This window comes from Cynocephalus volans, chromosome 11 (genome assembly GCF_027409185.1).
Source record: "Cynocephalus volans isolate mCynVol1 chromosome 11, mCynVol1.pri, whole genome shotgun sequence".
Lineage (NCBI taxonomy): Eukaryota > Metazoa > Chordata > Mammalia > Dermoptera > Cynocephalidae > Cynocephalus > Cynocephalus volans.
The window spans coordinates 64,934,139-64,951,870 of NC_084470.1; the positions used below are offsets into that span (position 1 = coordinate 64,934,139).

The following is a 17,732-nucleotide window of genomic DNA, read 5'->3' on the forward strand; positions in this document are numbered from 1 at the left end:
ACTCAGGGTGTCTTCCCAGCATTAAGGCAACAGTGTTAGGGGTGTTAGACAGCTGTCCCCACGCTGTCTTGGTTTAGCCCTCAGGCTTATTCTAGTGTCCCTTTCCTTATACCCTTTCCCTCCTAGCTAACATTTATTGAGCTCTTGCTACATAGTAGAACCGGCTCTAAGCACCTCATAAGTGTTAACTAACTCATCTCATCTTCAACCCTCGGAGGTAGGTAGTAATAGTCTCTCCCATTTTAAAGACGAAGGGCTCAGAGACAGAGAGAGGTTATGCAATTTTCCCAAGGTGACACAGCAAGTGGTAGTACCGGGATTTGAATGAACCCAGGCAGTCTGGCTCCAGAGCCTGTGTTCTTAACTGCTAAGCCAGGCTGCCCTGCAGAAGCCGTGGCATCTCCAAGCAACTTCTCTTGCTTATGAGTCAACCTAGGCAAGTAACAGTCCATCACTGCAGTCAGCCTCAGTGCTCAGAACCTCTGTTCCTCCATCTAAAGCTGTGGTTTTCAACTGGGGATGATTTTGTTCTCCAGGGCACCTTCAGCAACGTCTGGAGATGTTTTTGGTTGTCACAAATAGAAGAATGCTATTGGCATTTAGTGGGTAGAGGCAAGGGATGCTGCAAAACATCATACAGGACAAATCCTTACAACAAAGAATTATCCCACCCAAAATGTCAATAGTATCAAGGTTGAGAAACTCTGATCTAAAGACCTCACTAGCAACCATTGCAAGATAAAAGAAAGTAAATGGCAGAATATTACAGGTGATCGGGTCCGTTCTTCATCATTAACATCATCTCATTTCTCTCCTCAAATCATTCTATTTTTCTTCCCTTGCCCTGGAATTTTACAGTAATCCCATCTCACTGTGCTAAATGCCTACAATGAAGAACAAACTCCAGGTACAACTCTGACATACTAGCAGCAGCAGAGCAAATAAAAAGTGGAAAAAATAGTAATAGGCACAACCAGCAAAAGAAAAATGAGCATTAAAGGACAAAATAAATTTCTGAGATTCATCCACAGTATCACCTACATGCCTGAAATGTTAATGTTTCTTCTGGATGCCCTAAGCCATCATCCATGCCTGCATCAAATTTTGATGAACACTCTCTCTCTGCTAAACACACACACACGTGACTGCACTGGATTTCATAAAATGATTTTAATAGAAAAGTACAAGATATGAACAAAAATAAATAATCTTTATCTCATTTCTAGCCCAGCAAATTGTACACTGCGTATAAAAATGGTATAAGATGCAATTTTCCTCCATTCCTGTTTTGCTTTTGAAATATTGAGACAGTATTTTAATTAAATCTTCTAGATTCAAATTGATACATATTTTTAAAAAATCATAACAACTTTTAATCATTCTACATCCATTTTTTTAAATTGGCTAACAAGATATTTCACTAAAATAAAATATTATCCAATTATCAGATTTAAGTGTAAAGTTTGTGTGAACAGGTAAATTAGAAGATCCCTTTTCTAAGTTTTAACTCCTATGTTTCTAAATGTTTCCTGAAATAAAAATTCATTTCATCATCTTACTTTCAAAACACAGCATCTTGTTTTCACCATTCCATAGAGGGGACACTAGAAAGTACTTCTTTAAAAAAAATAAATATTTTAAAAGTATACTTTACACAGTGATAATGCAGTATTTTAGACCTGTGCCTGGGTGCTTATTTGCATTAAATATATGCTTCAAGTTAGAACTACCTTTTCTGTCTATCTCTCTATATATTTATATTATGGACCACTTAGTCTTTGGGGACGGTTTTGGCTAATGATCCCTTGGAGTCAGCTAGTACCAGTCTTATTTGGAGCACTTATACTGCTATAGCATCATATTTGATAATTACAGTGGCCTGAATTATGTGTAAAAACAAATTGAAAATTGGTATTGGCAAAATCGTATGAGAAAAGAGTTTGGGTAGGCTACTAAAATATATACAGTGCCAGTCTCAGGAAGTCAGTAGCTCAAAAAACTGAACAGATAAACTGGACTTAAACTTAAGAGTCTCCTTTTTATTTGAGCCCATAAGGACTATTTTGAACACGGCTATTTGCCACTGACTATATATAAATTTTTTTGTTAATTTTCCTGTATTGGGAAGATCTTGAATGCACTCCAGGATGAGAAGAAAAAATATGCTGACACTGTTAAATCAAGTATATGTTTTTGCAATAAAGAACACTGGTCAATATACAACTGAGGAAAAACTGAAACAGATGTGAGTCCTAGAACCACAAGCGTTTGAATTTGCCCAGAAATGCTATTTTAAACACACTATATGTTGGTCTACTGTTTTTTTGTGGAATAATGCATTCCTGGCATCCTTAAAAGGTTTCAATATGTTACAAGGTTATCCGGAAGGAAATAAAGCAAGGGGCTAACGTATCAATCTGTGCAGCACTGGCCAGATCTCGGTGTACATTTTCATAAAGCACAAGAACGTGTATTAATTGCACTTAACACAACGAACCTTTCGTTTCCAATAAGCTTTCATTCTCTGCAAACTTGGGCTTTCTTTACATAAAAACTGCTTTCAAAGGGGCAAAGAGACACCACATGCAGTCCATAGTAAATTCAAATAGAGAGGTGCGACAGTTGCAGTGGTAAACACAAAACTACATTTTTGGGACTAAAAATCTAGTCATGCATAAAAACATGTGCCTTTTTGGTTCTTCTCTGGGCTGTTACAATAGCAACACGCTCTAAAACAATTAAGTTACATGCATAATGCTGAAAGAATGTGAGCAATACTATAACCAGCTTTAAGCCATCTGCTTGATTTCTTTTTTTGAGGAACGTATATAGGAAAAGAGAATTCCCCTTTTGTTCCGTTACATATAGAAATCTTTTGAAGCTTCCGAATAGTTTGGTTTTGGTAAAATTCTCCACTCTTCTATTATTTTGTACATGTAGTCATTCTAAACTATCCTTCATGGTTTCTCCAAAAATCTCCACATGAATTATCTGAAGGACAATTGAAACCACTTACCAATATACAAGTAACGTTTTATTTTAAATTCTATCTTCCATTCGGCATAAGCCTTTCGATGTTTGTTTTTAAAACCAGTGAAATATACAAATCACGCAAGACAGAAATATGTACATTAAAAGTACAGAATAAAGGCCATAGAAGATATACATAATATCTGAATGACATGTAGAATATTTTACATTAAATAGTTTCTTTTAAAAGCTAGGATTGTTAAATTCAACTCTTTTCATAAACATGAATCACTAAAAAGAAACAAAATCTGATTTAGCAAATAAAAAAGTACTTCATGGTTTTTGTATAATAAAAACCAAAAAAGTGACATTTTAAGCTAATTAGTGCTTTTTAATTCAAGATCTTTTGCTTGCAATTCACTGCAACTGAGGGGAAGTGAATATCCTTGTGCAATAAATTAAAAACCGCATTTGGCTGAGGTGACATGAAGGCCACCAAGCCTATGAAGGGTGCAGGAGATGTGTACCTTTCCAAACGTTTAAAACAATGTAAGTCTGAAATAAGAACACTTAATGGCTCTTTTTGGGAAGAGGTGTCCTTGTTTAAAAACATTTTTTAAACTAGCTATCTATGTAGTGGGCTGGATTTTCCTTAGGGACTCAAATAAGGACTTACTAAACCTAATAGGCAACGGTTTCCTCTCTGCACAATGAACTAAGAAAAGAGAAACTTTGATGATGCTTCTGAGTTTTGAATATCTCCTAATGTCCATGTCTATGACAAACAAGTAATGCCCTCTCCACAAAGTGTACAGAAACAGAGGTTGGAGAAAAGGGGTTGGGATAGGAAAGATAAAAGAAATCTTCAACCCAACATGCATTTCAGTGAGTCAGACCTTCAAGCCTCCTCAGAAACAAGGCTGCTTTGCGGTGCTCAAGGTACAATCACAGCAGGACCACAGCCCAAGCTCAAAACTCAGAAAACTTTTGGAAAAACCCCAATTGGATTGCAGTGAAGGACAACAATGCTCTAGACAGAGAAATAACCCCAGAGTAAACTGTAAATCTAAATCACTGGCTGCACTGAGATATAATAATATTTATATTTATATATATGTATATATATATATATATATATATGTTATGTACAAAAGACTTTGAGATATCAGGCACCATTGAACCACATTTCCCCCCTCCCTTATAAATGCAACTGTTCAAGTATACTAGGAACAGTTTTAGGGTAACCTGCAGTATAATAGGGAAAGCTTGAGTGGATAGTCTAAACACAGGATCATAACAGTGAAACACTGCAACACCTCTGTGAACTCCATTAGCCAAGTAATGTCATTAAAACATAAAACTACTGCTCCTCAAAATAAAAGTTTCAGAAAAAGAAATCCCTAAGTAGCAAACTATTTTCCAAGCGGAGCTCCTAATGTTTCATTTCCTGTCCTACAATCAAAGGGGACCCAGTGGAGCTGCTTTTGGAAACGTGGCCAGCATCACATCACGGCACGGAGGAATCAGAGAGGGCCTGGGGTCAAGCGGGAAGGTGGATTTCACTTGTTTTCCTCAAATAGGTTTTCTATTCTGGTGCAGTGCTGAACTGCATGCAATTACCTTGTTGTTTGGGCTGAGGATCTGTCAATGAAATTCATGTATTATTTTCATTATTATCATTTATGAACCAAGTATCCCTAAGAAAATTACAGGATATTTTCCTTTATATTCAAGCCAACACCGTCTCCCCAAACAAAAAGTGTCCAGAATCATTTGGGGATCCTTTTCCAATCTGAAAGCCTAACTCCTGTAACAGCTTCAAATCACTGTCTTCATATAGATGTTTTCAATTATTTAATTTAATTTCTAGGGGCTTCCCTCCCTTCTCCCCAAGTTTTACAACCTATTAGAATAGGACCGTCTGCAGATGGAATATTTGAGAAGAATGAGACATATGATACGCCTTTTTTCCTTTGGGGATAATGTAAGATTCATGCTCTTAACATTTTAAATCATCATTTTGAAAATGTGAAAAGCAGGCTGGCAGCCCCTGGAGAAGGGGATCTTATTTTTCTGTTTTTTCCCTTCAAGAACCTTCTATCTTGTACCATAGCATTTACAATTTATAAGAATCTAAATCATGCATACATTTGTCCCACCCTCTTCCAATTGGATCCTACCCATCTCATATGACGCCATATTTGAGAAAAAGAAAATGTACTTCCTTTACCTTCTGGATGTATACTATGTCCACACAGCAAAATTAGGGTATGTGCTATTTCCCCCTCATCCTATACTATCAAAAGAAGTCTTGTATTACCTTTTCAAAGATCCACAAAATAAATATTTTTCTTGGTTCCCACCCCCCATTACTGCCAAATAATAATTGTAATATAAGTAACAAACCACTGAGTTCCTAGATGGTAACAGAAAAAAACGGTTCCGGTTGCAATTCTTGGGGAAAAATAAAAAATATTTTTTAAAAAAACCAGAATCACTGTACTGTCTATAAATAAGTAGGTCCTGGGAGTAGGGCTGGGTGATGGGCAGGCGCCCACTATTTGCACACGAACTGGTCCACAATCTCCGTGCACTTCTTGCACTTGACGTAGCAGCACCAGTGGAACTTGCAGTGGCAGCGCTCGGTCTGCACGGTCTTGAACTGGTCGTAGCCACGGCCGCAGCACATGAGCTCGCAGCCGTCCATACCCTCGGATGTCTTGTTGCACAAGCGGCCCTGCGTGCCCAGCGAGCCCGTGCTCTCATTGCGCACACAGTAGTCAGGGCTGGGGTCTATGTAGACCAGGTCCTGCGTGGTGGGCGAATTGAAGCGGCTGTTGACCTGCACCAACTTGCCCCGGCTGTTGAGCCGCATGGCCGCAGCACTGTCATACTTCTCCTTCAGAGCGTCACCCACCTTGCGGAAGTCTGCTAGCTGCAGCCAGCATGTCTTGAGGCTACATGAGCCCGACACTCCATGGCACTTGCAGGACACATCAGCCAGGTTGTACACCGTCTGCAGGAAAGCAGGGACAGTCAGTGTACAAATTCATGGATGACCCCAGATGCAGGCATGAGCTACGTTAGCAAAGCTCTCCTGGAACGGATTCTACATGGAGCCCTGCTCCCCAGATGATTCAAGGCCTGTGTTATTTCCCCTTCATTTTCCACTACTAGAAGTTTCGTGTTGCCTTCTTTAATAACTTTACAAAATAAACACTTTGTTAGCCCCTCATTATTACATCATTATGGTCATTATCATCATCAACAACAACCACACAGTTTTTGAATGGGAACAGAAAAGAAACATTGTTCCTGTTGCTGCTTTCTTGCAGGGAAACATTAGCAGCAACTCATTAACACCCATCCCAGAGATTGTTCACAATTCCTTACCTGCATTATCTGAATTAATCCCTACAGCTAGTCTCTGAGAGAAGAGGAGATTATCATCCCCATTTAACAGAGACAGAAAGTGAGGTCGAGAGAGATGAGTTACCCAGCCACCAGGAAGTAGGGGTGCCAGAATTTGTACCAAAGCAGTGGGATCCCAAGCCCATGCTCAGTGACTTGCCAGGGTAAGTTGCTGGGATGGGGTCCAGCCTCAGTGGTATCAGGGTTCAAATCTTTACCCACTACTACTTTTATTGCTTTGTGCCAGGCACTGTTATAAAAGTTCATTCAATCATCCCAGCAACATTGTAACATGGGCTGGATTAGATAATGGCACAGTGATGCAGACAGGATAAGTGGCCGACACAGGTCACATAGCTAGAATGTGGGGGAACTGGGCCTAGGTCTCAGGTATCCTCACCCCTGCTTCTTGCACAGTCCCTATCCTGACCACCAGCCCCCTAGGCAAGAGTACCACCCTGGAGCCAGGCAGATTATGGACTGTTCCTGATTCTGCCCCTGAACTTAAGCAACTTGCTGCATCTTTCTGAGCCTCCGTTTCATCTGTGAAGGGGACTGTGATGGTACCAACCTCCCAGCACTGTTGTAAAGATAGAACTAGGAGAGGCATGGAAAGTGCTTGGCACTCTGGACACACTCAGTAAATCTGGTCTTTCTCCTGGGTGACGAGGGCTTGGCATCTGGGCCCTTGCCCGACGCACCTTGGTCCTCCCAGTAGCTTTGTCCTGAATCTGGCCCCATACCACTGTGCCCAGCAGTCTGGGAGGTGGTGGTTGTCTATTTATAGTCACTACTGCCCACAGTTCCTTACGCCAGTGACCTTCCAGAGTTGCGTGGTGTGGGTGTGTTGGAGAGGAACTGTCAGGGACCTGGAGGCTGGGTGAGTTAGAAGGCTGCTTCCACCCAGAACAGCTCCCTTCTTCCTGCAGGGATTCATCAGTGATTTTCTTTTAAAAGGGGCCAAAGTGTACTCTCTTGGCATAAAGAGTTTCAGGCACTCAGCTGGTCTGAAGAAGGGTTTTGTAAACATATTTAACCTTTCTCCCCTGTAATGAAAATAAAAAGCTAATGCCCTGAGGAAATTCTAATATGATTTCCAGGCACAGTGCGCAACTTTCTACACCCTACCCTTTACCATCCTAGAGAAAAACTGTCTTCCATGCAATCTCATCCACCAGGATTCAAACTCAGTTCACTGCTCCAATGATATAATTTATCCCCAAAAAACTCACTATTAAAAAATGAAGATGTCAAATGAAATTACAATATTAGAGGTGCTTTTTAAATGCTCCAAAATCCCCTCTTGCCACGTAGAAATCCCTTGACCCTCTCTCCTTGGTTGCCAAGCCCCTGATGACTTCTCAACAGGAGAGAAGTCTAAAGAAAGTCTCAAAGATGGATGAGAGTACCAAATACAGGGGCACCCCTGGATGGGGCCCAGAAGAGCCTGGCACATCTCTGTCCTGGAGGCATTTCTGGTCTGAGGAAGTGAGCACACATAACGTGCATACAGTGGAATGATGTGTCCCTGATGAGGGTGGCAGCAACGTCTTATGGACTTCCAAAGAGAATGGGGCTGACCCTCCCATCATGTGGCCCTGGGTTGGCAGCAGCCAGAAGCAAGAGTCAACCCACACTGCAGGCACCACAGCAGGGGGACACCTGAAAAAGGAGAAGCCACACTTCCCCTGTAATAATTATCTGACCCCTCAGGACAGCACAGGCAAAATTCTGCAGAGTTTACTTCTTCCTCGACATCCCCAGATGTTTAAGATCAAATCTGAGAAAAAGATAAGTTAGCTGGAGTTATCTACACAGTCTTTGACTTCTCCACATCCTTTCCTCCATGCTATTTAGTGATTGAGTTATTTATCAAGCACTTACTACGGCCGACACTAAACTAAGGCCTTAGATTGAACCAAATGAGATTGTTATTTTGTAGGCCAAAAATAGTCAAGTATTGGCAATTTTGTACAGGTCAACCTACTACATGATCTCATTTAGCCCTCACAATAACCCCAAGGGATAGTTATTGCCATGGCCATTTAACAGATGTGAAAATGCAGATGAGGCTCAGAAACAGAAAGGAACAGACAGCATCAGATTTTTACTGAGATTTCTCCGATTTCAAAACCTTTAGCTCTTCACCCCTAAATGGTAATACTTGAGTTTAATAAAAACACACCTGGGCTTACATTAATATCCATTAATTTCCTTCCACAATCATGAAATGGCTCTCTAGGCCTCAGTTTCCCAATCTTTAAAATGAGGGTGTGGGGCCAGAGGGTTCTAAGGCTCCTTCCAGTTTTCTGTGATCTACTCTGTGATTATCTTCCTTTTTCCTCACCCCAAAATACAGAAGAGTGAAATCTCTGACCAGAAAGTTCCTGGCACCTACCTTGAGTTCTGTGAAAAAATAATGGCCCTGGTTTTCAATGCTGCCAAAGTTAAGAAAAGTTTTCACCCCTTCATTTTAAAGCAGCCATAAAGTGCCATGTGTTTAACCGCAGGAAAAAAAGGGTCTTTTTAACGATTGAGAAGTAGCTTTTCATATCCCCACCAGGGGAAGGAAAGAGCAGGGACTGGGGACTCATGAGGGCTGCAAAGACGGTCCTCTCTGGGCACTTCTGTTTCTCTCTCTTCTCTCCAGCCACCCTGTGATTGGCCTGATGGTCAGACCTATAAAATGCCACACTGCTAAAAATGCTGTAGTTTTCCTAGAAAAGCCCTTTTTAGAAAACCCTCAACCCATCAGGCCTGCTATCTAATGACATAAAGAAGGGCAGGGAGAAAGAAAGCAGGAGAACCAGAAGGCCTGAACGCTGGGGTGACGGCTTTCTCAGCTGGGCACCTACTAGGGTAAAATACTCCCTGTCCCAAATTGAAAGCCAACCACAACCGTGTTCCAGGGAGGCGGGAGAAAGTTATTAATGTTTTTATTTCTGAGCTCCGATGACAGCCAATGGCACTTGGGACTCATTTTAAAAAGCAGGGTGGGCCGCGGGGAGATGATTCTCCCCCAGGAAGCCTTTCTGGGGTGCACCCCTCTCCACAGAGGCCTGAGTATAGGTGGGACTACTGAGGGAAAGAGATGGGGGAGAGAGCAGGAGCGAGGGAGAGAGAAGAGAGACGGGGAAGGAGGGAGGGAAAGGAAAAGAGAAGGACAGCAACAGGAAGAGGCGGAAACAGATGCGCAGAGGCAGAGAGACAGAGAGGGCAGGAGAGACGACGAGACGCAGAGACAGGGAAAGGACTACACTGAGGGGCTGGGGGCGGCAGAGGAGGGGACGGAGGGACAGGGCGAGACCTGGGCGCTGGAAGACAAGGACAGCGACACGGGCAGGGGCGGGCACTCACCCTGCGTCCGGCCTCGTTGTTGTGCAGGTTCATGAGGATGCGCGCGCTCTCGTAGGAGCCCTTGGCGTGGATGCGCTCCCGCTCGCGCGCGTCCACGAACTCCTTGGCGAAGCGGTAGCCGTAGTCGATGTTGTCGCCGCAGCCGCCCCAGAGCCAGTCCCGCGGCAGGTCCTTGGGGCGCGCGGCGCGGCTGCAGCCGCAGGTGGACAGCTCGCCCTCGCGGCAGGCCCGGCTCATGGCGTTCACCACCCCCGCGGCGCTCACCGCGTACGTGAAGGCCGTCTCTCGGCTGCCTGCGGGCGAGCACGCGGGTCACCGGGCCGGGCCGGGCCAAGGCCAAGGCGGGGAAAAACCTCCCTCCGCTGGGACCCCCTTGGTGGGGAACTAGGATGGCCCCATCCCCAACATACACCCCGGCCCAGGGCCCACCTTGCAGAGAAGCCAAGAGAGATCTCTGCAAACACACAGAAGCAACAGATAACAAAGCAGCAGCCGCTGATCCCCATACCTTCCCTCGGACATTTCAGAGCCTAAGGCAGGAATCTAAGCAGTGCTGATTGTTTTCCTCTGAAACTCTTTTGAAAATATTCAAAAGTTCTTATTTCCAAAAATGCACATGAAAGTCATTGAAGGAAAACTAAGAATTTGGGTAGACTTCCTTACATTTATCTGAAAGTTTAGTATTATTTTCATTTTGAGTTACGTATAGGGCAGGAGCAAAGAATTTGCCAGGGTAGAGCCTCTGAAGGTCTTAGGCCTGGAATCTAACTCAGACAGGCCAGTGTTGTGGCCACACTAGTTTTTGCCTCGAATCCCCTCCTGCCTTGGATATAACCTCTCCCTCCTCCATCAAGCAGCTCAAAGTCTGTCTCAGGACAGGGCTCTTTACTGTCCCAGAGCACAATTCTAAACCAGTTCATAGAGATTACAAATGGAACTTGCCTCTTCTTAAATCCCAAGCTGATTGGCCCGATACTTCTCATTCAAGAACATGAGTGTCTACTTTTAAAACAGCCTGCTGTTCTTTAATGCCGCTTCTGCAGCCACCCCTTGCACCCCACCCATAGCCTTTGCCTCTAAGTATTAGAATGACAGCAAGAACAAACAAAGCACAACCTAGGAGAAAAGGGGGAAAAAACGTTTTCTCCTTCCCCAAACCTTGTAAAGAATATCTTCCTATAAAACAATTATAGGAGCCCTGTTTGGAAGGAGAAAAATGAAGGCCATCACAGACTACCCTAAACTCCACTTGCACATGGAGACATTTCTCCATGTAATAACTATGAGAGACAAAGGGTTAACACCCAGCCAGCTGAAGCTGGGCCGGGGGTGGGATGAGAGGGGCCTCACTTTCCTCAACTGTAAAATAAGGGTATTGACTAAACACCTAGGGAAGAAAGGCCCCTTCTGGTGCTAAAATCCCTGTACCCGAATCAGTTTCTCCTATACTTATTTTGAGAACTTGCTAACAATCTTTTTGGGGGTAAGGGGGAAACACAAGAACAGCTAACAACAGGACTGGGCCCCAACCAGAGGGTCATCCTGCAGGAGTATGGCTGTGACAATTCATGTTTCCAGCAGGCCGCCTTTTCTGCGACTTCTGCTCCACGCTTCCGTCACAGCCATTTGTGATACCCCCTTCCAGGAATGCCCATGGTTCTGATTCACCACAGACCCTCCCCCTCCCACATTTTAAAAATGCATAACTTGAGGAGTGTGCTGGTGGTTGGCAGAAGGATCCAGAAAGTTCCTGTGTGGCATAACATCTACGTAGCTCAAATTAGAGGCAGAGAACGTCGGGGGGAGTGGAAAGGAATGTGGAGAACAGACAGATTCTAGGGAGTTATTTGAGGATTAACACTGATAATACAGAAACTGCTGTGGCCCTGGGTGGGAGACTTGCAGAACAAAGAGGTTGTAGCTAGAGGCAAAGGAGATAAAATGATCCTCTGGGGACAGAGGAAAATAAGACACTGTCCTTTGAGTGTACAGTAAGCATAAAAGAGCTTTTATACAAAACACAAATAATGCTTTTTTTTTTAATACGTCTATCTTGAGCATTTCCTTTTTTGCCCCAAAATACAAACCTGGTAGAAATTGCTAAACTAATTGGTCACTGCAGGGAAAACATCAGTTTGAAAAGTACTCTTTGGCCACTAAAAAGCCTGTGGATACATTCACCCTCGTTGGAATACTGCTGATTCAGTTAGGTGTCCCTCTGTGTGAAATCTACATCTACTTGGATCTTCACACCCCTTATACATGGTGCCTTCCCTTCCATATCTTTTCACAGCGTGGAAACAAAGAAGAGATGGAGACAAAAGCTGGAAGGAAAGGGTAGCATGATGAAAAATGAGAAAGTGTCCAACATGCAGAGTGGGGCCTTCATGAGGCGATTGTGCACGCTGCCTCCAAGGCAATCGGCACCTTAGAAAAATGAGTAGAGGAGGGGGATGAGGTGACAGCCAGAGTTTCTCAGACTCTGGCCCCATCACAGGGTCAGATTCTCACAGTCCTGAATTACTCTCAATGTCCTTGGTGTACTACGTGCTTTGGAGTGGGCATACATACACCTTTTGGCATCAAAGGTGTTTTAAATGTCCCTTTAGCTAATTCTCTTCAAACATACCCTTAAGTGGAAAAGTGAAGGCAAAGTAACTTTCCCACTATTGGTGTTAGGTCCATGTTCCTCTTCCATAAGAATCTATTTTGTTTTTTCTTCTCTTCATCTCCTTTTTAAATAAGTTAAAAATTGAAGGCCCCATCAGCATCCCACCACAAGTCACCCAGCAGCAGCTTTCTGCTCTGAGACATCAGGCACTTGGGGGGAACTTTGGCTTGGGAGGATGCATCCTGGGCTCTCATCTTCCCAGAACATCAGCTGACCTGACGATAGTATCTAGGAGGGCTCCCTCGGAGGCTGTCAGGAGGCACCACTCCCTCCCACTTGCCATCAACCCAGATGGGAGAACCACACAGCTCAGGACCAGACAGTATGCTTACAAGGGACAATTAAATATAGGCCTTGGACCACATTTAAAATAAATCTCCAGCAGAACTCAAATTCATTTAGCAAATGATAGCGTATTCTGAACATTTTAGCTTCAAACAGGCTATATATAAAGACGAGAAGAGGATCTTAAATCAAAGCTGTGTTCAAGTGACTACACCGAAAAACAGTGCCAACTCCTGTTTTCCTTCCTGGTTCCCATCGGAGGGGTGTGATTTTTGCTAACTCACATACATGTGAAAAAGTGATCTCACAGTTTGAGAGGAAGGCAGTTTAGGGCGAACATAGGAGAAGGGGAGAAAGCAGACACCTTACCATTCTGATATAATTTTTTTAAAGTTTTTAGCGCACTCACAATATCAAAATGCAGGAAAATGAAATTTCCACCACAACCCCAGTTAACTACATAAGACAGCTCATATTCAGGGAAAACTCCTGTGTTTCTGAAGCTTACCTCCTAGACTCAGATCCCAGTATATACATTAGCACATTTTAATCATTAACAGAAAGGACAAAGCACTACGAAACTTTGCAGGCTGAGGCTACAGGCCATTTTCTCATTCAATTAGAGGAATGGCTTCCAGTCCTGTATTATTTTAGCTTATGAAGCTGTTTGGCTCAAACATCCACTGACAACTCTTTTTTGTTCTCAATGAATGCACTTTTCAGGTTTTTTTAAAACAGCATTTTATCCATCCATGATGGATATTAAGCCAACTTTTTATCTTCAGTCAGTATAGACAGTTAATTGCTTTGATAAATTGCTTCTTATTTTAGGAGTCACTGCAGTCCTATTAATTATAAGAGCTCGTTTGCATAAAAGTAAGGAGACCTAAAATATTCACACTAGAAAACGCACATAGGACTACTACATCTGTCAAATAGTATCCCACACTATTAAACCAAACCAGAGACAACCTGATTTTTTTCAAAATCATTGCCTCTAGCCCAGTTTAAATGCCATCTCCTCCCTGAATGGAGTAACAAGTTCAACAACATATTTAAAACTAAGAATCAGACTCTGAGCAGTACATTTTAAAATTTCTTTTAAGTTTCTAGATTGAGATCCCAAGCGTGAGCTTTTATATAAATGGCCAAAATCACAAACGTAAATTGGACCACTTTTAATTAAAATTCTTTCTGGGACTAAAAATAAAGCTTTTGACATATACAAGTATATCTTAACAGCCTCAGCAAATATCTATATTTAGAAAATAAAACGTTGTCCACTTACAACATATCCGGCATTCTGAAAGATGACAATTTTTAGTTTGATGCCTGGGCCATTTGAATTGTGGCCTTAAAAACTTCTAACAGTCAAGAGTTTCGAAGTTTAAAAGGGTATAAATGATTCAGCTTCCCCCATCTACTTTTGAGAAACCAAAATGAGTGTTCTGCTTCTATTTTAAACAAAATGCTTTTTAGAAAAATTAAGTGTTCAGAAAAACGAAGGTGTCTGTGATGTTCACCTCCTGACTGGGTTAAAGAAGTCCAAAACTCCTAATCAGATGTGGGGAGGACCAGAATTAACACCACTCGCTATAATGACAAAAATCCCCAAGCCATCACTCAAGCTGGAAGGTGCCCTTCTCATCAAGCATGTTAGTAAACACTAAAAAGGCTTTTCCTAGGAAAAAAGTTTCTATATATTTTAAAATATGTTAAATGGTTTCCTACCTATCTGCATAACCCTGCCAAACACGGAGGTGTTATCCACAGTGCTGCAGTTCCATCTTCGATGTCGGAATTGGTACTGGCATTCTTTGATGCCCGTCTTCGCGCCTTCTCCAATATACTGCATGTGGTCCTGATACAAGTGGCACAGTTTCTTCTGTCCTTGAGAAAGTCCTGCCAGTTGGCTGCAGAGAGGCTGCGCTCCTATGATATATACTTCTGACATCTGAACAGGGTTATTCATACCTAGCGACCTGCAAAGGGGGGGAGATGTGCATTCAAGATTTACGTGAACTCTCGAGGAGGGCCCCCTGAAAGCATGTCAGCAATACATAGTTTTAAGCACACAGATGCTTTTTCTCTCCTGCTTGTCCTCATGACAAAGTATGAGAAGGGCTTCATAAAACTCCTCTGTTTAAACTCCACTCAGAAAACGGAGGTATTGTGCAGTCCTCATCCCGCCATCTGGCCCCTCAGTTAGCATTCTCGCTCCCTTCCTTGCCCCTGTTGCCATATACCTGAACCAGTATTTCCAAATCCCATTCCAAAAGGGGGAAATGGTGGTTTCGGGGACAGGCCCCTGACATTAGAGAAAGCGATTCACTTTGCCCCACAAATTGGACCGATCTGCCTTGAAAACACAGGAACGCCGAAAGTAGACACAATTAGACACGGGTAGGAGATAGCAGTTCCTTTTGACTGATGGAAGAACAGAGGGGCAAGTATACAGACTGAAGAAAATTCACCATGTTTCTGGACATTTTAAAAGGGCTCCTTATGTGATTGTGAAGGACCCAAGACAGGGTATCCGGTGAACAGAAGTCACGTTTGACAGTCAGAAAAACGCTGTTCATTTACAGGGAAAAAAATATCCAGAACACCGTCAAAAATAATCCTCTGGATATATTGCAGTCTATCCACAAGGTCGGTACCAGAAAGAAACCCCTATTTAGGGACATGTGACTACTTCAAGTTAACCTCCATTTGATCAAATTTCAAGCCCAAATACCTCTCCACTTAGAGCTTAGCTGTCTTCCTAGAACTCTGCCTACTTCAGACTCTGTAGGTTAATAACCTCAAGTGACAGAAAATAAAAGTTGAAACTCACTTTTACTACTGAAAGGTGGCAAAAAGTAAATTTTATAGATAGGCTTACAATTATTAGGGAAGTGAATTTCTGTTCCTTTTTATTACATGATGTACTACAAGCACACATCTGAACAAGGGCCTCATAGAAAAAGGCCTAGATTTATAGGTTCCGATTCCCTGTGGAGCTGAAGATAAGCTTTACAATTTAGCACATTAAAAGAAAATTCTTCTCTTAAAAATATATGTAAATAAAATTCATTATATACATATGTATTAGATCAATGCAGCCACACTCACTATCCAGCTTTAACTATTGCAGCATCATACAAACGAATCTTTTTCTAGAAAGAATATGCACACAGAATAAACTTACCACCAAGAATTGGCTTCTATTACAACCTGGGCAAAGGAGAAAAATATGGCCAAAGCCATTAGGAAGAACTTGGAAGACATTGCACTTCCAGCCGTCCCCAAAGAAACTCCTGGGCTCAATATTCCAATCGACTTCTGGAGAGGGAAGAAAGGAGCAGATGTTTATTGCCTCTCAGATAATTTTCAAGCGTACAAGTTTAAACAACGGAAGCATCCGGGGTCTCTTAAGTTTACTGTTGATTGACTGCGCTTCTCCTCCGTGAGTTTTTTGATGGCAAGATATAGGCAGTCCTTTTTCCAAATTAATCCACCCACGCAACCTCACCAGGAAATCTGATTTCGCTGGGATCCTGTGCGCGGGGCACGCCAGCGATTACAAACATGTTTCAATGCTGTTGAGTCAAAGCCCTGGTGCCAGGCGCTGCCTCCTCTCTGCTTGCTCGAGTCCCGCACCCCCTCGCTCGGTCCCTCTTCGGGAATTCACTTGGGAACCCGCCGCCACCCTCGTCCTCTCCCCGACCTGGGTCGAGCAACAAGTGGAGCCAGAATTAATTCCATGGGCGAGGGGAGCTCGAAGGCGACTGGAGCGCGCTGCCGGCGGCTGCGGAGGAGGCGGGGTGGCCAGTGCGGGGGTGGGGGGTGGGGGCAGGACGCTGGAGGGAAGGGCAGGAGGTGGGGGGCGAGGCCCAGGGGACCAGCGCGCGCAAGAGTGCCCAGCTGGGAAATGCAGCCCCGAATTAACATCGTATGTTTCATAATCAGTTTACGGGCCGATTTGGGGAAAGCCACTTCCAGATGGGGAAGAGCAGCCCGGGTTTCCTTTAGGATTCTCTTCAGCCAGATGGGGGCGGGGAGGAGATGGAGGACCTAAGGGATAATGGCAAGAGAGGCCTGCTCTCCCCACCAAGGAAACCAGAAGAGTGCCCCCTCCCCCTGCCTGCGGGCTCACCCTCGGACCGGGAGAAGGGATGGAACCCTAGAGGAAAAGAAAGTGTCCCGCTGTCCCGGGAGAGGATTCCCTCCCTGCCCTCACCACAACTTTCCCCAAATTCTGATATTTCATTTTCCCTCCCTCCCCCACGCCTGGCAGCTGCTGTGTAGGGAAGGGACAGAAGCCAAGGGGGACTAGTTTCCTTTGGTCCTGGTCTGGGGTTGTCGGCCACTTCGCCATAGTGGCACTGCGAGCCTGGCCTTGGAGCACTGCCACCCCGCCCCCAGCTTGGCCTCTCCAGCCCAACTCAAACTCAGTTCGGTCAGTTCCGAAAGGTGAGGGTGCGGGGCGAGGCCAGGGCCCTTGCGGAGGAGTCCCCGGCGGGGCCAGAGATGCGCTGCCTCCCGAGCCCCAGCGGGGCCCCCGGATTCCAGAGCGAAGGGGTCCTGGCGGCGAAGGTTCCCTTCAGGAAGAATTTCGGGGGCAGAAGTCGGCCTTGGAAGCTTCCGCTGCCGTTCCTCCCCACTGGTGACTTCTCCACCTGTAGGCGGCGGGAGCAAGGCGGTGGCGGGCGCGGGTGGGAGGAGCGGGTTTCCAAAATCCCCTTTCATATCTATGATTAAGTGTAACCCTGAGGCGCTGCGCCGCCCGCAGCCCCGAGGGAGCTCCTTCCTCGAGAAAGGGAAGAAAGGTGAGACTCCTCCAGGCGGCGGGAGAGCCCGGCCCGAAACCTGCGCCGTAAAAGGGACAGGAGGACCCAGGCAAGCGCAGACGCTAAAGGGCTCAGGAGCGTGCCACGGCTTTTCCCTGCGAGCCGCCCCTTTGGCCCGGACACCTCAGGGCTTCTGGAGAGGAAATGCTTATGTGGTCCCCAGCGCCTGCTATCCAGGGCTCCGCGCCCGTTGCCCAGTCGACCCC

At 44.4% G+C, this 17,732-nt stretch overlaps 1 protein-coding gene across 1 annotated transcript; it reads right to left on the bottom strand.

The window, feature by feature from the left end:
- Window positions 1–5,527: 5,527 nt before the first annotated feature.
- On the bottom strand, window positions 5,528–16,021 carry WNT5A (Wnt family member 5A). The gene is made up of 4 exons (XM_063115168.1): window positions 15,885–16,021; window positions 14,426–14,676; window positions 9,739–10,031; window positions 5,528–5,986 (listed from the first exon to the last, which is right to left on the bottom strand). Exons 1-4 carry the CDS (start codon window positions 15,962–15,964, stop codon window positions 5,528–5,530), a joined length of 1,083 nt encoding a protein of 360 aa, XP_062971238.1. The 5' UTR covers window positions 15,965–16,021.
- Between the last annotated feature and the right edge of the window lie 1,711 nt (window positions 16,022–17,732).